General features: G+C 47.1%; 2 protein-coding genes across 2 annotated transcripts; both read right to left on the reverse strand.

Moving 5' to 3' along the window:
- Nucleotides 1-288: 288 nt before the first annotated feature.
- On the reverse strand, nucleotides 289-14,126 carry LOC147258103 (calpain-9-like). Its single transcript, XM_086212496.1, has 20 exons — nucleotides 13,810-14,126; nucleotides 13,123-13,192; nucleotides 12,921-13,039; nucleotides 11,664-11,797; nucleotides 11,328-11,496; nucleotides 10,759-10,842; nucleotides 10,343-10,428; nucleotides 10,134-10,208; nucleotides 9,396-9,556; nucleotides 8,901-9,058; nucleotides 7,931-8,139; nucleotides 7,022-7,058; nucleotides 6,854-6,934; nucleotides 6,643-6,700; nucleotides 3,881-3,945; nucleotides 1,958-2,026; nucleotides 1,796-1,874; nucleotides 1,162-1,278; nucleotides 977-1,035; nucleotides 289-588 (listed from the first exon to the last, which is right to left on the reverse strand). Exons 1-20 carry the CDS (start codon nucleotides 14,014-14,016, stop codon nucleotides 562-564), a joined length of 2,064 nt encoding a protein of 687 aa, XP_086068622.1. The 5' UTR covers nucleotides 14,017-14,126; the 3' UTR covers nucleotides 289-561.
- Nucleotides 14,127-15,011: 885 nt separating this feature from the next.
- LOC147258104 (TAF5-like RNA polymerase II p300/CBP-associated factor-associated factor 65 kDa subunit 5L) lies at nucleotides 15,012-20,367 on the reverse strand. Its single transcript, XM_086210317.1, has 4 exons — nucleotides 20,193-20,367; nucleotides 18,805-18,909; nucleotides 17,547-18,307; nucleotides 15,012-17,196 (listed from the first exon to the last, which is right to left on the reverse strand). The coding sequence occupies exons 1-4, from the start codon at nucleotides 20,329-20,331 to the stop codon at nucleotides 16,399-16,401; spliced, it is 1,803 nt and encodes a 600-aa protein (XP_086066443.1). The 5' UTR covers nucleotides 20,332-20,367; the 3' UTR covers nucleotides 15,012-16,398.
- Nucleotides 20,368-20,488: the final 121 nt, after the last annotated feature.

The raw sequence follows: 20,488 nt of genomic DNA on the forward strand, positions 1-20,488 counted from the left end.
TGGCGCTGCTTGTTGTTTGGTCTGTTAAAGATCCATTTCTTTTTGCCAGAGCACCAAATTATACTGACAGTTTGTACCATTTTATACCAATAAATATGGTAAAAGGACTCCAACGATCATGTCCTCTCACACACTCACACGCACATGGTGGAGGCCACCATTTGAGGCGACAATCTTCTCATCAGGAGAAAAAAGGGGTTCAGCATCTCGCTCCAGGACCAGCAGGCAGCCAGCCGACCTCTTGAGCCATGCCACTCAAAAATAAGTTTGAATAAACTTTTCCAACCATCAGAGACAACATTTTTATTCAAAGGGATTTGTTCTTTTAACTGAAAATGACAATAAAAAGGAAGAGTAAGAAAAGGTCTCAGTTTGAGCCCTGAATCCTTCAGGACCATCACCTCACGTCACCGTCTCAGCAGCAGCTTCCAGGATGGACAGGTGTTGAGAATGTAACACATGAAGGGATGTGTACGCATGCATGATAAGGCCTGAACTTGTATCACTCTAATCCAAGACCATTTTGTTCTTCCGCTGGCTTCTGTCCACTCAAGCGTCTCGTCAGACGTTCATCGACAACATCAGGAACTGTGACGGGCCAGAAAACAAGAGCAAAGCCATCAGAAATGAACTGCAATCAGTAAAATCTCCCACATGACGAGCCGGCGCAGAGAGGAGAGAGAGGGGGGCTGCAGCACCTGCTCAGACTCCCAACACGCCACTTCGAAGTGTTAAGAAGAAGAAGAATGCATTTTATTTATCAGGCGCCTTTCAAGGCACTCAAGGTCGCCGTACAATAAATAAAAAATAAAAACAAATTAAAACATTGTAGGATAAAAAAAACAAGGAAGAAAGCTTTCTTGTTCTGCCTCCTTTTTGTTGTTTTTACTCGTTTGATTGCTGCTCCTTGAGCGCCGAGAAAGGCGCCTTTTAAATAAAACGTATTATTATTATTATTATTATTATTATTATTTACCTGCAACATGGTCATTTTCACTTTCCCTGTCTTGTGTTGATTGACAGCCTGGAACACTCCTGGTCACAGAGACGTTCAGTCAGAAAAACATTGCTCACGTTTGAACTTGAATTGATTTTAGAAATCTTAGAGTATGTAGTAAAGACTACAAACATGGAGGATCTTTCTGACATGTGGTTACTTACTGAACATGTTCTCCAGACGGACGATGCAGGTGAGATAGTCATCAAAGTCAATGTCGTAGTTCTCATCAGCAAACCTCAAGCCGAGCAGCTGCAGCAGCTGGTTGTTCAGCTGCATTCCTTCACGGCAGCAAGAAGAAGAGTCACAACAGTTTTTCAGTTTTCCCGGTGTTGGATTAATAAAGTATTCTTATTCTTAACAATTAATCGTTACTATGATTCTTAACTTGGCTCTGGGATGGTTGCCATGATACCAGATTTTAGAATTTAAGGAAAACCCTAGTCAGTCGAGTTGAATCATCCCATCCTGGATGTGGTGCAGAGTTTCAGGGAATTTATGAAAAAAAAAAAAAAATTTAAGCCAAATTTGCCAATTTGTGCCAAGTCTGAAGAAATTCCCTGAAGGTATTCCGTACACGTCACATGAACATGACAACCCCAAAACAAGATGGCGGTGGCGCAGCTCAGATTTCACTAAATAAAACAACTTTATGTGAAGCTATTCCACTAAAAGTTATGTGAATGAAACTGAAGTCAGAAGTCAGATTCATGTGAGGAGCTTAATAATGAAGACAACAACTCCCAGGATCCTCTGCTCCTCCATCACATCATCAAACCAGCATTTGTTGGGTCTCACCTGCAGCTTTGAGGGCAATGCGGAGCTCGTAGGATGACATCTTTCCTGAGCGGTCAGTGTCAAAGGACAGGAAGAGCATCTGGAACAACAGCAGCCATCTTAAACACGCCCACAAAACAAAGGAGCAGATCTACAAGCATCAGCACAGATATTAACACCCACAATCCACTTCTTCATCTTCTCCCAGAACACCTTGAACTCTTGGAACTCCAACTTCCCGGTGTTGTCCACCTGGTCTCGTGTCAAAGGAAAACCTAGAAACCTTCACAGAGCAGATCCCGCTTCTTCATGCTGACACCTCAGCATAATAATGTTCACTAACGGGGAGAAAACACGACTTGTGGATGTAACTGTTTGATGTGAACGCAAAAGGCCACACAAGAGAGAAAGGGCTTTTCTTGATGATGATGTTTAAAGGGCTGGAAGTGTCCTGATACATCGGTGCTAAACTCAGTAAGCTGATGAAGTCAGACGTACAAGATGTAGTTTCATCAAATATCTGATGACCACAAACTTCCACCTCGGCGTTGTTAAGTCCTGCATCAAAAGTATTTGAAAAACTGGTTGCCAAACTAATGATTAACCTCCTCAGTAGGAGGACTTCTGCACAGCATCCAATGCAATGTGGGTTCAGAGCTAACCACGCGACATGCTAGTCCGGTCCATTGATAAAGTCAAGTCATCAATGGACCGGTGCGGGGGGCAGTGGGGGCCACCAGTCACTCAGTATCACTGAAGAAACTCCTGAATTTCGATGTCTCCACCGACTGTCTCAACTCAATAAACTCCTACCCCTCATCTCAATCACAGCTGGCTACAGTGACTATCAAAATTCCAGTTTCTTACAGTTATCAGCTGGCGTTCCGCAGGGGTCCGTGCTTGGTCCAGTTCTGTTCAGCATGTGCATAATCTCCCTTCTGTGTGTGAGTCATGTGACAGCTTCATGTACGCTGATGACACGGTTATCCCGCGTCATGGGAAGACAGCAGGGGAGGCTGCGACTCAGCTGACTGATGCTATGCTGACAATCACATCCTGGCCAATGGAGCTCTTCACAGTTGGATCTCACAAAATCTGTCTGCAGGTTTTCCTCCAAAAGTCACAACATAAAGCAGGACTTGTTGGTCCCTGGAGAGAAGCTGCAGCCTGTCACAGAACCCAAACATTTAGGATGACACATTGACCCAAATCTCAGTTTCAAGCCTACAGAAAGTTCATCAGAGACTCTCGTCACCCGACGCAGCCGAGGTTCCCTCCTCCTCTATGATCATTCCTCTCACTTCTACCACATCCTGGCTGATAAGTTGGTCTCATGCACAGGAAGCACTGGCACCATGACACAAACAAACACTGACAACACCGGAAAAGACCCCTTCCAGACGTCACTGCTGCCATGGTCTAAGGAAGTAGAAACCGCTGAGCTGGGAAAGTCTCATCCTATATGAAAACATCTGTCAAGTATAAGAGCTCACAGCCGGTTCAGCTCCCCCGCCACGATCCGCTTTGATGAATTCAACTCCTCTGCTAGCAGAGGTGCGGCTCAAACAGATCTCATGGCTCCATACAGGAACCCGACGTTCAGGCTGCGTTCTCATTCCGAGCCTCACAGCAGTGGCCCACGGTACCACCGTCAGTCAGAGTCTCCGTCATATCACCCAAGTTAACGCGGAGCACTGGCATGGTGACGCCCAAAGATGTGGGCACAAGTAGTACGACTGCACGTAGTACTTTTTAATGATTACTACAAGGTTATGGGTGCTGCCTGAGTGTAGTTTTACCTGTATCAGGGACTGAAAGAATGTCCTTACTGTGTTTGTGGTAATTGTACTGTACTTTCAGGTGCCCTGTCATGCAGGCTGTATTTCTTGTACATGTTTTTCTTGAATTGTCTATTTATTGAAGTGTCCATTAACATCTGGCCAAGGCAGGAGCGATGAAAAGTAGCCTTTCAGCTCACTGGGGTCAGTGAGCTTTACTGTCTGTCAGGAAATGTTGATGAATATACATAGTCCCTTTTTAATAGTAAAGAATTTTAAAAAACCTGACATCGCTAGTCTGAGGGCCTCAGCAGTCGTGGAAGGATACGTCCATCAGGTTGATGATACTGTGGCAGGTGCTGAGGCTCAAACCGTCAAATTTGATCTCTTTTCCTGAGGATGAAACACATCAACAACAACAATGGAAGGCGTTCACTGAAAACATGCACTTTGTTCAGGTTTGTTCCATCAACTCATTCCACTCAAGCTCTCAAACCAGTGAGAAGTTGAGAAAGGAATTTAGATTGAATATCTATCAGCCATCCCTCCATCTATCCATCCATCCCTCTATCTATCTATCATCTATCCCTCCATCTATCCATCCATCCATCTATCTATCTATCTATCAGCCATCCCTCCATCCATCCCTCTATCTATCTATCTATCTATCTATCTATCAGCCATCCCTCCATCTATCCATCCATCCCTCTATCTATCTATCTATCTATCAGCCATCCCTCCATCTATCCATCCATCCCTCTATCTATCTATCTATCTATCATCTATCCCTCCATCTATCCATCCATCCCTCTATCTATCTATCTATCTATCTATCAGCCATCCCTCCATCTATCCATCCATCCCTCTATCTATCTATCTATCTATCAGCCATCCCTCCATCTATCCATCCATCCCTCTATCTATCTATCTATCTATCATCCATCCCTCCATCTATCCATCCATCCCTCTATCTATCTATCTATCATCTATCATCTATCCCTCTATCTATCATCTATCCCTCTATCTATCTATCTATCTATCTATCCCTCTATCTATCTATCTATCATCTATCCCTCTATCTATCTATCTATCATCTATCCCTCTATCTATCTATCTATCTATCTATCTATCCCTCTATCTATCTATCTATCTATCTATCCCTCTATCTATCTATCTATCATCTATCCCTCTATCGATCTATCTATCTATCTATCTATCATCTATCCCTCTATCTATCTATCCCTCTATCTATCTATCCCTCTATCTATCTATCTATCTATCTATCTATCTATCATCCATCCACCCCTCTATCTATCTATCATCCACCCCTCTATCTATCTATCTATCATCTATCTATCTATCTATCTATCTATCTATCCATCATCCACCCCTCTATCTATCTATCCATCATCCACCCCTCTATCTATCTATGCAAGGCAAGGCAATTTTATTTGTAGCCTGTTTTCCCCACCAGTTTGTCTCCAGGCTTCATGGCATCATAACAACATCCTCTGCCCTCAGAGCCTCACATCGACTGAGGAGAAACTCCATAGAAAACCTTTACAGGGAAAAATGGGAGAAACCTCAGGGTGAGGAGGGGAGGAGGATCCCTCACCAGGAGGGACAGACGTGCAGGAGATGTTGGTACAGACAAGAAAACATCTATGGATGGATAGATAGATAGATAGATAGATAGATAGATAGATAGATAGATAGATAGATAGATAGATAGATAGATAGATAGATAGATAGATAGATAGATAGATGGATAGATGATAGATGGATGGATAGATGATAGATAGATAGATACATAGATGGATGGATAGATGATAGATGGATGGATAGATGATAGATAGATAGATAGATGGATAGATAGATAGATGGATAGATAGATGATAGATGGATGGATAGATGATAGATGATAGATAGATGGATAGATGGATAGATGATAGATAGATAGATAGATGATAGATAGATAGATGGATAGATGATAGATAGATAGATGGATAGATGATAGATAGATGATAGATAGATTGATGGATAGATAGACAGAGAGATAGAGAGACAGAGAGACAGAGAGATAGAGAGATAGAGAGACGGAGAGATGGAGAGATAGAGAGATAGAGAGATAGAGAGATAGAGAGATAGAGAGATAGATAGATAGATAGATAGATAGATAGATGGATAGATAGATAGATGGATGGATAGATGATAGATAGATAGATACATAGATGGATGGATAGATGATAGATGGATGGATAGATGATAGATAGATAGATAGATGGATAGATAGATAGATGGATAGATAGATGATAGATGGATGGATAGATGATAGATGATAGATAGATGGATAGATGGATAGATGGATAGATGATAGATAGATAGATGGATAGATGATAGATAGATTGATGGATAGATAGACAGAGAGATAGAGAGACAGAGAGACAGAGAGATAGAGAGATAGAGAGACGGAGAGATAGAGAGATAGAGAGATAGAGAGACGGAGAGACGGAGAGACGGAGAGATAGAGAGATAGAGAGATAGAGAGACAGAGAGATAGAGAGACAGAGAGACAGAGAGATAGAGAGACAGAGAGATAGAGAGACGGAGAGATAGAGAGACGGAGAGACAGAGAGATAGAGAGACAGAGAGATAGAGAGATAGAGAGACAGAGAGATAGAGAGACGGAGAGACAGAGAGATAGAGAGACAGAGAGACAGAGAGATAGAGAGACAGAGAGATAGAGAGACAGAGAGATAGAGAGACGGAGAGACAGAGAGATAGAGAGACAGAGAGACAGAGAGATAGAGAGACAGAGAGATAGATACTGAAGTTCATTGTTGTTCGTTTGGTCGTGAGCCAGGAGTGTCCCTCATGCATCCCCCAACCCCTCCCTCAGACCACTCCCAGTTTCAAACTCTTTATTTTAACCGCATAAACAATAGCAAAGTTTCATAGCGACATTTAACGCAGTGCAGAATAAAACCTGCTAGGGTTCTGCAAACCAACTTCCCACTCCAGTGGTAGCAGCAGGACCAGGCACAGAGAGGCTGACAACTACAAAAGAGGCTGCAGTCTTCAGTCACTTACGCCTGCTGAGAACTCCATTCAGCATCTGCTGAAGCTCCCTGACAGAGATGGCCTGGTCCTGCAGTCACACCGAACACAAGGTTTCCATTATGTAGAGATGCACCCATCCATATATACATATATGTGTGTGTGTGTGTGTGTGTGTCTCAGCTCGGGGTTTGTCAAACCCTGCTGGCCTCCAGACTGATTGGTGAAGGCCAGCATGTCTTACCTGGCCAGCCAGCTGATCAAACAGCCTCCTCAGGCCTTTTTCCTCGTCCGTCTCCTCCTCTGGCTGACTGGGCATTGGCGGCTGATGGAAACAAGACAGAATCAGATCTGGCAGGCTTGAATGGCTGATTAAGTGACTGATTATTGATGACTGATGGCATCAGCTTACATCAGGCAGGTCAGCATCCACAGTGCTCCCCATCTCCCTGAGCATTGAGACCAACACAGGACTCATTAATACAAAACAAGTTACTTTTGGGGCTAAATGAAAGGAAAAGGCCAATTTTGAAGTAAAGTCTCTTATTGCCCATCGTCCCCCGAGACGAACAAGTAGACAGAGACACTTCTCCAGGGAGCTGAGCCCCAGGCTAGTTAGCTTGGCCCAATGGCTGGTAGTGGGTGGAAGTGTTAGCATCAGCTAGCTCAAGTCCAGGCTAGTTAGCTTAGCCCAATGACTGGTGGTGGGTGGGAAGTGTTAGCATCAGCTAGCTCAGGTCCAGGATGCTGGTGTGTCCAGCAGGAATCCTCCTCCTCATCATCATCATCAGTAGCAGCAGTCGCTCTTCTAGTCCTCAACAAACCTTTGGTTCTGTTGACCCAAGTTCCAGTGGAGCTTTGGAGGTGCTGCGTCAAATCACTGCGCCCAGTCAGGAAAGTAGTTCCGGCTACGTGTCTGATTCTACCACTACAACGTCTCCTCATGTTAAACTGGTATTCATCACCAAGGTGACACACAACCCTCCTGATATTAATGCAGGCAGAGAGGGAGCTACGCTAACACTTCCCACCCACTACCAGTCATTGTGCTAAGCTAACTAGCATGGAAATATAAAGTTGGTGTTTCCCTATATCAGAGAGTCTTCTTCACATGTGTGAATTTCTCTCACTATTGTATGAAGACACATTTAAGCAGAAACAAGATAAATAACTGCAACTGAGTCTCTTACTTCCAGTGTGTTTGAGATACCTTTTCAGATCAGCAAGCAGGTGTTTTCACCTCATCTCTGAGGTCATGTTACATGCTTGCCGACACTTTCTTTACTCTGAGTTTTGTAACAACTCAAAGTTAAGCACTCACAGAGCTCCAACCTTCTTCTCAGAGAAGATGCGGATGAGGAAGTCGGCCTCGTGGTGAGGCTGGAAGGTGGTGGGCACCAGCAGGTACTTCCCAGGAGGCAGGTCGAAGCGCTCTGACACCTCCCGCAGGTTGATGTAGGTCTTGCTGCGAGCCTTGGATGCATGGTAACGGAAGAAATCCTTTCCCTGATGGTCGGCGTCATTTGGGGCCTGAATGTGTAGGCGAGAGGACACACTGGACTCGAATGCTCAACAAAGTCTTCTCACGCCATTTTGTCTGTCTTAAACAGCTCAAGGTCCAAATTGAAGCTTTCTGACTGATTTTTTGTTTTCACCAGGTGGAATTTGCTCGGTTGTCAAAATTCCAATTACCTCATTCAAAAGACACAGACAAACTAATTAACTTAATAAATATAACACTAATAATAATAATACATTTTATTTAAAGGCACTCAAGGACACCGTACATAAAAAAATATAAAAGAGAAGCAGCAATAAAGTCAGGAGTAAAAACATCAAATAAAGCAGAGCATTACAAACAGGGTCACGCTGAGACGGCGATTTTAAACAGGTGTGTTTTGAGTTGTGATTTGGAATGAGAGAACGAGTTGCTGGTTGGGGTGGTCATGAATTCCAAAGACGGGGAGCAGAGCGGCTGAACGCTGTGCTCCCCGTGGTGGTGAGACAGGCAGAGGGTGGAGTATGGAGGAGGAAGATCTAAGGGCACGGGAGCGAGTGGGAATGTGGAGGAGATCGGACAGATATGGGTGGCGAGGTTATGGATGGCCTTGAATGGAAACAGGAGGATTTTGAATTGGACACAGAACTGAACCGGGAGCCAGGGGAACTGTTGGGCTGATGTGGTGGATGGAGGGGGAATTCTGGACCGGCTGAAGTCTTTTGACATTTACTTAACATTACTTTTGCCTATTTTGTTCATAAGGAAGTGGCAGCATTAACGTGAGTCTGACCTCGTAAACAGCGAAGCCGATGGTCTCCAGGTCCAGACCCTCCTTCCTCAGCTGCCGTCTGTTCTTCTGCATCAGGGCGATGACCACGCTGCACATGTCATCTTCATCATCAGCATCCTCCAGCATCAGCTTGAACTGAGGGTTGGTCCAAAATGTGTCTGGTGATCAGAGCACAGAGCTTGAGAGGGCTCTTCCACACAAGTCACTCATTGACTGGATCAAAGTTGGAGAAGATGAAACTCAGCTCAAGAAATCTTTGTTGTTTTTACTAGCGATTTATTCGATTGTTGCTGAAGATCTGCATGTACGGTTAAAAGAGGTTTGGAGGGAGGTATGCTAACACTTACCATCCACTACCCTTCATTATGCTAAGCTAGCTGGTGTGGGACTCTGTGTCTCTATTTTCTCATCACATTCACCACAAATGTGTTGTGGTCCTTTAAGATCAGCAGCAAACGCCTTCATTTCCAGATCATCAGCGTGAAACCATCTCACCGATGTAGTTCCTGCAGCCTCCAGCGGTGGCGCCACGGATCCAGTTTCCCTCAAACATGCTGACCTCCCAGTGGCGCGTGGTGTTGTCTGTCAGGCTGTCAGGGGTCATGTTGCAGATTTCCACCTTGTCAAAGTTCGCCTTAAAGTCCTCAAACTCCATCCTGGAACCACAAACAGCATCACTGTCTGCAAGCTGGAGAACTGATGTTCACGCGTTCATGGTGCCCAGAGGATGAAGCCTCATTTCAATCCAACTCAGAAGCAAAAGTCCCCACAAACAATCAATAAAAGGCCAGCGAGCGTCAGAAATGTCATTGCAGCGACCAGAGACGCAACAAAAGTTTGCTCAAGCATGAGAACAAAGGCACGTTTCACTTTATCACGCCAGTGTGATGACACAAGAAACATCCCAGTCCAGCGTGTCTCCCCGTCCGGACCTACAGGTCAATGTTCTTCACATTCACTGGACTCAGACGGGTTTGGGCTCCACAACAGCGATTCCCAACCTGTGGGCCGCAGCCCCCTGGTGGGCCACCAAGTCATTTCCACAATAGAATGATCTTTGTAGGGGTTGGAAATGTAATTATATAAAAATAAAAATACACAGAATCATGTTTTAAATGTTAAACTCAGTTACGTTTAAAAGGATATTAAAATGCTTAAATATGATTTTCATTATTTTGTTTTGCTTTTCCTGCAAAATCTCTCATTTGGACAAAATTCACCATGACAACTCACCAGAATTCACCATCGTTTGAATTCTTCAGGATACGAGATCTGTCTGCCCGGTCGACCTGATCCCACTCTCTGGATCTGTGACCGACACAAGAGGAGATTCAGCTGGCAGGGATCCCAAATAGTCATCATCACATTATAGAGTCTAGTCTAGAAGAGAGCCAGAGCAAAGAGAAGAGCTCAAACAGGATTAAGCTCCCGCTCACTCTTACTTGTCACTCCAGGGGCCGTTCCACTCCACCTGACCCCAGGGGTTTCTGATGCGGATCAGCTTGACCTTCCGCCCTCTGTAATTCACCTGAACACACGCATGCACGCATGCTTTGATTATATTTACACGTTCTCACCTTCGCTCACTTCATCATTCAAGTTAAAAGAGCGCCATACAAGTCAGAACATGTGCTTTCTGAAAAATTTAGTGGAACCCTGCAGATCACACAACTGTTTCCACATTTAAGCTAAAAAACATCTTTAAACTTTACTTAAATACATTTTGTACTTGATTGTTTAGGGTTCTGTGTGTGTCTTTTAATTAACCGACTTAAAACAGAGTTCCTCAGCACCGCTCCCACGTCCAGAGAGCTGATTCAGCTCAGGTGTGCTTCCTGGCTCCAGCAGTGAGTCTTACCTCCTCCAGACCTGTGATGGAGTAGGCGTGTCCCTTCACCAGGCCACTGCTGGTCTTGGCCTCGGACTCTGCAGAGCTGCTGATCTGGAGGAAACCAGACAGCCAAAACATCTTAGCGTCCAACAATGTCCATGTTTTTATAAAAGGTGTCAGGTGTTAGAGGCCAATTCCCAGGTTGGTTTTGTTCGGAAGATTCAAAGGGTCGTTAAGTGAAGCTGATGACAACACTGACAGGAAGTTAGGAAGCTGCTAAAAACTGAACCAAGAAACAATATGGAGATCAGGTTGCTTCCACTGGCCTGGTACTTTGGTCACGATTGTGTCTTCTTGTCCTGCTGTTAGTGAGTGTTTGCATTTTGTTATTAATCATCAAAACAACAGGGGGCGATGCCGCCGCCTGAGCGTGGAGTATAAGTGGCCAGTTGTCACACATTAAATGACAAATGTTCTCCATTTTGTTTTTAGTGATCTGCAGTGTGGAAATGTTCTGTAAATATAATTTCAGTTGAGACTTCGGAACAAAAACACGCGCCCAGAATAAAGCATCTGCTTGAAGACCAGCTCCTCACATCAATGGAGCATCCCATCATGGAGCCTTTGTCCAGGGCCTTCTTCATGATAGTGAACAGTTTCTCTGGAGCTCTTTTCGTCTCGTACATTTCCCCCACGCCACCGGTGAAATCCTCCATGGCCTCCAAGGTGCTGCCGCCCTTCAGGGACTCGTAGCTCCCATGCAGCCTAGAAGAGATCAGAAACCGTGAGTCAGTGACCCTCCAGCACCATGTGGGTTTGTAGGGACTTTTATCTCTTTTAGCGATCACGTCTGGTTCTGATGAAATGCTGCACTGATCGTGCTGACAGCTTGAGTTCTGCATCAAGTCGAAGTAAATATTTGGAATTCTTACTTGGCGTAGGCTTTCTCCAGCAAGGCACTCCAGAACTCGTTGTTGGAGGCGGAGTGAAGCATGACCAGCTGATTCCTGACTGACGGCAGCCGGTCGTCCACCACCACGTCCAGCCATTTGTTGTGCTGCCAGAACTGAGGGAGGAACCAGGACTGATAAATGTTCTGGGAATACTTTTGGCAGGACATCTCCCCCAACTCATAGTCCAATATAATCCACATCTTATTCATCCAGTCACATGATCAGGGATCCACCAACACTCTGAGGAGATTACTGGTTTGGCGCTACCTTGAATGAGAATGACCAGCTGGCGCATTCAGTTGAATCAACTTGCTCACCTGCACTTCGCCACGGAGTGATTATAGCTTCTTTGTTTGGAGTTTGTACATGGACAGGCTAGCTGTTAGCCGTCAGTCTCCATTAGCTCCGAGCTAAATGGATATGGCTGGTTCTTGCTACATTCTAGAGCCACTGAGGGTGCGTTTCCACCAGCACTGGTACCACGTCAGCGTGGGTGGACTCAGAGGCCGAGAGTTCCCCGGCGTAATGTGTGTGTGACACAACAACAACAATGGAGGACGTGGAGGCGGCGTGATGCCTGCTGCTCATCAGTGTTTTTTTTCAAAAACTAAAAGTGAGGGAGGACAGACAGGCGAGGCTTCAAGTGGAGAAACAGAACCCCCTAGAAAAGAAACAGAGACTTCACCGAGTCAGGACCAGGATTCCACCCAGGATGATAGGAAGTAGACCACGTGACGGGTAAGTTACCCAATCAGAGCCCCGCTATGTGGTTACCTCACATTCCAGTCCCTGCTCGGCAACCCCAGCAGGGACTAGAATGGTAACGGTTAGTACTGTGTTGGGGCTGGTGGACACGGGGCCAAACCGACCCGAGCCGAGCTGAAGTGATGAAAGTGGAAAAACCTGCTTGTGAGCACAAGACTCCTTTTAATGAGTTGATTAATTCATTTCATTGTGATTTATTGAAAGGGAAATTTGAAGGGTTTTTCCAGGGGTCATCCAACCGAAGGGCCTGACACCAAACGAAGTTGCTCCTTTAAGGTAAAAAGTTGCATATTCGATTTTGATGTATTTTCTTCCTTTTCCTTTAAATTCTTAACCCTTCAGGCCATGAAGTTTGATTTTGTCCTTCCTGACAAACACTGAAATGACTGAAAATGCGCAAAAAGACAAGGTTGGTGATAGCAGCTCTCAGGAGACACACAAGACACCTCGCCAGGCAGCCGCTAAGCGTACCTGGAAGTGGAAGATGCCAGCATATCTGTGGTCAAAGTCCTGGTCGTGGGGGACGACTCTGGCCAGGGCGTCTTTCTTGAGGGTCAAGGATGCGATAGCTGCCAAGAGCCAGCAATCCCCTTTGGTGACAAAGGTGCATCATGGGTAAATGAGTGGAACGTGCGCAGGTGAAAGACATGACAGTAGTTCTTTCAATACCAACCAAGCTGTCCTTGGCAAATGTCTGTCCGGTTTGCATCCCCAACGATGAACTTTGGGTTGGTACTGAGGTCCTGAGGGGAGACAGAGCAACAGAACAGGTTGGTTTGTTCTAGCGGGAGGCGGCGCTGATGTCTCTCATAGGTGTGTTCACATTCCAGTCATATTAATCAGCTTGAAATCCCATTCACTACAACACAAAAAAAACACTCAGCTTGCAGGCAGCTCAAGTATTCAGACTGAAGAAACGCCCAAGACAGAAATGTGTAGTAAGACCCATTAACTCTGGCGAGATAACGAGTTTCCCTCCACAGCAGCTCAGTGCTGGAGCAGGAGATTCTGTCAGAAGCTGAAGGGAACAGCAGACGTCTCACCTGTAACGCCGCCGCGGCTCCAACTCTGCACTTTGTTAGCACGCTGTCCTTGCAGAACTGGTTTTGCAGCTATGGCTGGTAAAATGTTTGATTTTTTTTTTGGTATTAAAAGCAGTAAAAACACCTTCACATGAAGATTGCGCGATTGATTACGACATCATCAGCGATCGTGTCTCTGTCAGTGAAGCCAGCACAGAATCTTCCAAAAACTGATGTTTGTGCAGCGACTCACAGGCTCAAGTTGATGGAAAGCAGCAGAGCAGAAACGCAGTGCGGAACCTCAGTGCTGCGCCCTGTCAGCAGCAGTCACCACTCACCTTTGGCCGCTTCCATTCAAACTGGACAGGGACACTCTGGCTGTAGAAGAGCGAGGCGTCGGCGGCAGGGAAGTCAGGATCCTCAAACAGGACCCCCTTCTGAAGACACTCATGCCTCAGCTGATCAAACGTCTTTCCATCTGACTGGGTGTGGAGGGCCTGGACGGAACCGGAGCTCCGGCTCGACAGCGTGGACTGGAGAGGCATCTTCCTCAGGACGGGGACGAGGAGACGTGAGGTGGTGTGATGGAGCGAGTCGCCTGCTGTGTGTTTGATGCGGGACGTGCAGGTCAGGTTTGTAGGGCTGGATGGGACACGCCCTCCGCTAACAAACTGGTTTGTCCTCTCCTGGTGGTGGTGAAACTCGCCCTGTGCGTCTCTCTCCTGTCCGGCTGGCAGAACACGGCTAATAAAATCCTCCGTGATCCGACACCACGAGAGTTAACAGCTGGTTGACATCTTTAACATCACCCATCAAAGTATTCAGCTCTAAAATACCACTTGCTCGTAACTCAGGTGACGTCACAGTGTCACTTTGATTATTAAGACACAAAACTTCCAATACCTCAATGAAGCTGCCACTTCCTGGTGCTGTTCACAACCACTGGCAGCAGTACAATCAGTACTTCCTCAAACACTCCAGTGTGGTACAGGAGGAAGAAACATCAGGACAACGCGCTCAAGTATTCATTATACAGCAGAATGGCTCCTGTTACCACGACTACTACTACGACTACTACAGTTTTCATCATGTAAGCAGTAGCCACATTGTGGTTGTTTTAGTTGGTCCCACGAATGAACAGCCAGAAGCCCAATCTTACCAAGAATTTTTGACTAATTTGCCTCACAGCAAGAACGTTCTGGGTCGGAACTCTGTGTGGCGTTAGCGTGTTCTCCCCGTGTTGGTGGGTTCTCTCGGGTCCTCACACCACAATACACACGTTAGGGTTGCAGGACTCGAAACAGTCTACAGATGTGAACGGTTGTTTGTCTCTATGTGTGACTTTGTCATGGACTGGCGACCTGTTCAGGGTGACCCGCCTCTTGCCCGATGACAACTGGGACAGGCTCCGCCCCTCATGAACCTGAAACAGGATGGATGGGTGATCTTGTTAGGAATGAAGATGAGAAAGAATCAGATGAAGGACAAGATCAGTTTGGTTCCACCAACTTGACTCAACTTTCTCAGCAGCAGAGCACAGACCGACTGAGCAAGAGTTCAAATCAATTCTCTTATTTATTTCCTGTTCTGGGCAAAAAGAGCAAACAATCATGAACATTCACTGATGGCCATTCAGGCTAAATAGAAAAAGAAAGATACAAAACAAATGAAATCTGTATGAAACCATCAAAATCTGTGTCAGTATTTCCTGGCCTTCATCAGCAACCTGGATTGTGAACTATTACAAAAATACCGTCTATCCAGTCTGAAGCAGTGCTCAACATTTTGCCGCTGGCAGGACAGTGCGAGAGACACAACCTCTGACTCTCAGATGCTCGCAGGAAACTCACATCGTCTCCGGTTCTTCTTGTAGATGATAATGAAAATCTTTCTAAGTAATGTGCAGAATTAAAGTCTTGTTGCCTCTCAAGTCAGCGACCAGCAGCAAAGGGAACACCTGATGGAACTGCCCCCCCATTCATTCCGGAACAGATGTTGGAACTAAAGCCTAAGAGTTCCTCGAGGTGAGAGCGATGACAGCAGGCAGCGTCTCAAAAGTCCTGAACTCAGTTTCCAGCGCCACCTCAACTGCTGTCCAGTAAACGGAGCTGAACACGTGACGGATGACACGCAAACAGCAGCAGCATGTAAATCAGTTGGGTTTCATTCACAGAGGTGGCGCTACAGGAGCAGTTTCCTTCTGTTCATACTAAATGTGACACACGTCACTTCGTCAGCTTTTAAAAACGGCAGATGAGAAAGGAGCCAGGCAGATTCCCAAAGTGGTCCATTCATCCAAGCAGCAGCGGCGCTTTCACCTGATGGGGTGGAGTGGAACAGCAGAACTAGTTCACCTCTGCTTGGTGGGAATTACGCGCCGCTGCATGGTTCAGTGTGACCACAGTCGTCGACCACAGTCGTCGTGCTGCTCACTCCCTCAGGAAGCTACAATGTGCCAGCTAACGAGGGACTTGCCCACAACACCGTTCAGCTCTCCCCCATGGATGAGGAAGACGATGTCTCCTGCTGCCCGGAGCAGAGCCACATTCATTTTCCTCCTCATTTCGTTGTTCGGGCCCAACATTAAAAGATTTAGAACTCAACTGTTTGCTGGAATCTAATAGGAACAAGACCTTCCATCAGTTGCGTCACGGTTTTCATTGTTAGACAGAACCTAACTGGGTGCTGACCCCCGAGGTAGCAGACCAGGCTCCACCCCCCCATGAACATAACAAAGTGATCGACTCTTTAATACTGAGATCAAGCGCAGGAGTTTTGGGAGGCTGGTTTTTGAATAAGTACATCTGTGTTTGAAGGATGAGCTTCTTCTTTGCTAACAGCTAAAGGAGAAAAGATTTTCAGTTAGGAAATGAAGTTCTGGTGAGTGAGGGACAGCCTGAGGGTCCACAGTCACGGGATGGTGATGGCTACTGCTCAGTTTTGACTTGAGCGGTTCCTGTCACCAGCAGCAGGTTGCAGGCCATGAACTGGACGTTCAGGACATTGCTGGTGTTCCCAGTGTACATCCCAACCAGCTCACCGGAGGAGCCGTCAGCCGGCGTCCCGCCGTGAGAGTTCCGGATGTCCCACACCCTGACAGAATTGTCCATAGATGATGATGCCACCAGACTGCTGTCCGGACTGAAAGACAAGCTGGTGACACTGTCTGTGTGTCCCCGCAGGTCTTTGAACAATGTTCCTGAGGCCAAATCCCACAGCTTCACCCTCTGGTCTTCTCCGGCAGAGGCCAAGTATTTCCCATTAGGTGAGAAAGCCAGTGACAGCACAGGGCCGCGGTGGCCTGTGAAGAGGCGGACCGACGAGGCCTGCTGCGTGCTCCACAGCCGGACCGTCTTGTCCGTGGAGCCGGTGCCCAGGTAGTTGGAGTTGGGGTGGAATTTGACACAGTCAATATCTGCGAGATGCCCGACGTAGAGTCGCAGCGGGTAGGTGCGGGAGAATGTCCACAGGCGAGCAGTGCGGTCGTGGGACCCACTTGCGAAATAAAGGCTGCATGGACTGACGTCCACGTCCCACACAGGGTAGGCGTGTCCCTGGTAGAGTGCCGTGTTGGTGAAGCTGCCCAGATCCCAGTAACGGATCGTCGTGTCCTCTGAGCAGGACAACAGGCCAGAGCTGTCTGTGAGGAAGGCGGTGCGGAACACTGGACCGCTGTGACCTCGCAACATCTTGATCTCGCTACCAGAGCCGTCCTCCTCGTCCACCTGAGGAGGAAGAATACGGCCATGAAAGAAGTTCTGTGTTATCTGACATCACACTTCTACTTTAATCAGTTCAAGTCACAAGAATGTAAAGATCAGTCCTGAAAAACGAGTCGACTCTTCTCAGTTCAGAGACGATGTTCTCAATAGGTCGCACCAGCAAGAGCAGGTGTAGGAAGACCATTGGACCAGGGTGGTGACGACGCCGTGTAGCTGTGTCACGCAATAGACTTCAAAATATTATATTACTACTCAACAAAAATTGAACCCTTGTTCATTTCTTCAGGTGCGTAAATGCCCATCAATGAACGTCTTGTCATCCGTGACGAAAGGAGATATTCACTCGTACTCACTTCCTCCTCCAGGACATCACATGCCAGGTGGATGCGGGAAACGTCGGCCTGATGAGGTTTGGCCTTCAGCTTCCTGGCTCGGAGGCTCCACAGCTTCACAGTGGAGCTGTCAAAGCCAGCAGCCAGCAGTCGGCTGTCAGCGGAGACCTCGGCAGTGTTCAGGAGCTGCTCCGTGTGGTGGAAGGTGTAGAAGCATACGGTGGTGAGGGAAGGGGGGCCCTCACGGACCTTCTTGATGCAGTCCTGTAGAGCCTCCAGGGCGGCCTCGCTCTGAGGGATCCCTGCTGGGACCTCCACACCCTCCCTGCTCTCTGCCCCGTCCATTCCTGCCCAGGATGAGGTGGAGTTTGGGGTGGTGGTTGTCCCACTGGCTGCTCCATACAGCTGGTAGTCCATACACCTTGAGGCAGAGACCTCCACCTGCAGGTGTGTGCTGAGGACCCGGCAGAGGGCGCTGTTGTCCTCACTCTGCAGGTAGCGCAGCAGGTAGCTGTAAGCTGGCTCCGTCAGGTGCACCACATACTTGTGCTCCAGAAAGGCGGTCAGCTTGGGGTTGGCTGCGATGTCCTGAGCACTGAGAACGTGTCGGAGCTGCTCCACCGTGGCGCGCTGCTCACCATCCTGAAGAAAGCTGCTGTGGAAACGACTGTAGAAGCCATCTACTGCCCCCTTCAGCCCGAAGCGCACCATGTCCAGGTGGAGGTAGACAAACAGTGGGTAAAGGAGGCTGCTCACTTCCTTCGCCCAGGAGATTTCCGTTTCTAAGTAGAGGAGCCAAGAATTATTCAGATGTTTGTGATTACAAACAAGATCGCACAGTTGTAAAGACTTGGACACGCGAGTTTGTGAACAGCTCTGTCCAAAATGCCTGAGCTAACAAGCGCGCGTGCGAGTATGTCGTTCAAAACCTGCAAGGATGAAACACGTTTCTCTGCTGGCAAAGCTGACCTCTTGTGCAGGCTCAGTGTGAGCAGAACTGTCAACTTTCATCCAGTTTGAATGTCTAATAACTGCGGAGAAAATATCTCAGCCATGACCAGTTTTGATTCACCTCACAAGTCTTTGGTGCTGTCAGCGGCCTGCCTGTGCCAGCCTGTGGGGTTTTCACTGACTTCTAACACCGATTCAGCTCTCCACTGAGCCAGTAATAAAAAATAACTCACCACAACTTTTGAGTCAACTAAAACAAAGGAGCCGGCGACCATTTCTGCTATGGAAGGAATTCAGTGACTGTGCAGCAGGAATGAGGAAGTCATACCTGAGAGGAAGGAGCGTAGCCTGGAGTACTGCATCTCATACTGCTGCGGGTCGGATTGGCACGGGGCTGCAGAGACCACGTTGGCACATCCTGACTCAGTCTGCACTGCTCAGACACACAGGTGGGAGAAGATAAGGTGCATGACATCACCATTGCAGAGAGGCACTTTGACACAACTGATTGCATCCAGTACAAGTAGGAATAGCACACTGGAAAAAACATCCGTTCAAGATGCTACCTGAGTGAAAGAGCACCAGTACGACCAGCTAAACCAGTACCACAGCAACGCAGCGTGAAACCTTCCTGAAGGCTGTTTTCACCGTGTGAGCACAAAGAAACACAGCTTGACCTTTCCTGTCAGGACAGTTTGACTCTGGAGTCCATCGTCGTCATTCTGAGATTTTTCTTCAAAACTCATTGGTATAAATTTACCTAACAGGAGCTGTAGGCTCAACACCTGACTTCTAATTGTGTGTGTGTGTGTGTGTGTGTGTGTGTTGCTGCAGCCTTTGTGGTGACCAGCCACATTCACAGCAGTCATTTGTGTCATGACAGTCCAGGCTAGGCCACACCCACTACACAGCTTCTCTGTTATTAACCTCAGTCAACCGAGGAATTCAAAACATCCCACCTGGTAAAATATCTCACCGACACACACGATGATGCGTTCATGACTTAAAGAGCGCCAAGTCAGCCACCATGACGATGAACATGACGCTCTCAAACACCAGTGAATTTGAAGAGGGAACAAACGTCACTGATGGCGCTGCAACCGGAACAATCGCAACGGATCACTGCTCCTTGTTCTGTTGATCTGTGTCTATAAGCAGAAAATCTTCAATGCCAACAAGGTTGGCAGCACTTAAAGTTTGAGCTGGTTCATAATTGACGTCTGGTAAAATCGCGTCTTTACTTCAGATCATTATAATATCTTGTTAAAGAACAGGGTTCCTACACATTTTTCCGACGCATTTCCATCCCTCTGAGGAACATTTCCATGACCATTACGACCTCGGGATGACAATCGGATTCCCTCCCATCTCCCCTCGTTCCTCTGCAGGTCTGCTATCAACAATAACCTCAATATAGAGCTTTGTGGCTCGCGTCTCTCTTCTCTCGTGGTTTGTATCAGCAGGTGAACGTGTTCAAGCTTTGCAACACTCCATCTCGACCCTGAGTGGGTCCGTTCAACCACAACAGCTGAGAGCAAAGAGTACCCATGTGGATGCAGTTTGGAGCGCCAGTCCCTGGCCCGCTGCACGGACTGTAAACCCGGGCAAAGAGCAGACATCGTGTCTTTGTTCTCTGACAGTTATAGGTTCAGTTTACTTAGCCAGTGAAGCCAGTCCAAACCCGGTGTCTCCACATCCTCTACCTGTCTGACTCACCTGAGAGGTTGGCCGCCATCTCCTCAGCTGACTGGAAGAGTTTGGCTCCCTTCACAGAAGCCTCGGAGTCCACATACTGCCTCCGCTTCAGATACTGAACCACAGCATACTGGATCTGCTCAGCGCGAACCCGCTTCATGACCTAGGAACCAAAACCAGAACCGTCTCAATCACCTGCATCCTGCAAACAATGAGCTCGCCGAAGAACGCCCCACTAATAATGTCATCGATCTGCGGGGGAAACACGGTTGAATGGCAGAATTTGTGATTCAGTTTTGAACAGGCGACATGAACCC

Source organism: Aulostomus chinensis, chromosome 8 (genome assembly GCF_037954235.1).
Source record: "Aulostomus chinensis isolate RoL2024-O1b breed Wild chromosome 8, RoL_Achi_v1.0, whole genome shotgun sequence".
NCBI classification, from domain to species: Eukaryota; Metazoa; Chordata; class Actinopteri; order Syngnathiformes; family Aulostomidae; genus Aulostomus; species Aulostomus chinensis.

Bases quoted from the DNA above. Each gene is read 5' to 3' on its own strand.
- LOC147258103 (XM_086212496.1), bottom strand. From the start codon at position 14,016: ATGCCTCTCCAGTCCACGCTGTCGAGCCGGAGCTCCGGTTCCGTCCAG. The intron at 7,059-7,930 runs GTGAGTGCTTAA...CTCAATGCTCAG, and splicing joins GAGAAGAAGGTTGGAGCTCT to GGAGATGGGGAGCACTGTGG. The intron at 1,036-1,161 runs GTAAGTAACCAC...CTCTGTGACCAG, and splicing joins CCGTCTGGAGAACATGTTCA to GAGTGTTCCAGGCTGTCAAT.
- LOC147258104 (XM_086210317.1), bottom strand. From the start codon at position 20,331: ATGAAGCGGGTTCGCGCTGAGCAGATCCAGTATGCTGTGGTTCAGTAT. The intron at 18,308-18,804 runs GTATGACTTCCT...TCCTCTACTTAG, and splicing joins GCTACGCTCCTTCCTCTCAG to AAACGGAAATCTCCTGGGCG. The intron at 17,197-17,546 runs GTGAGTACGAGT...CTTCCTCCTCAG, and splicing joins GTGATGTCCTGGAGGAGGAA to GTGGACGAGGAGGACGGCTC.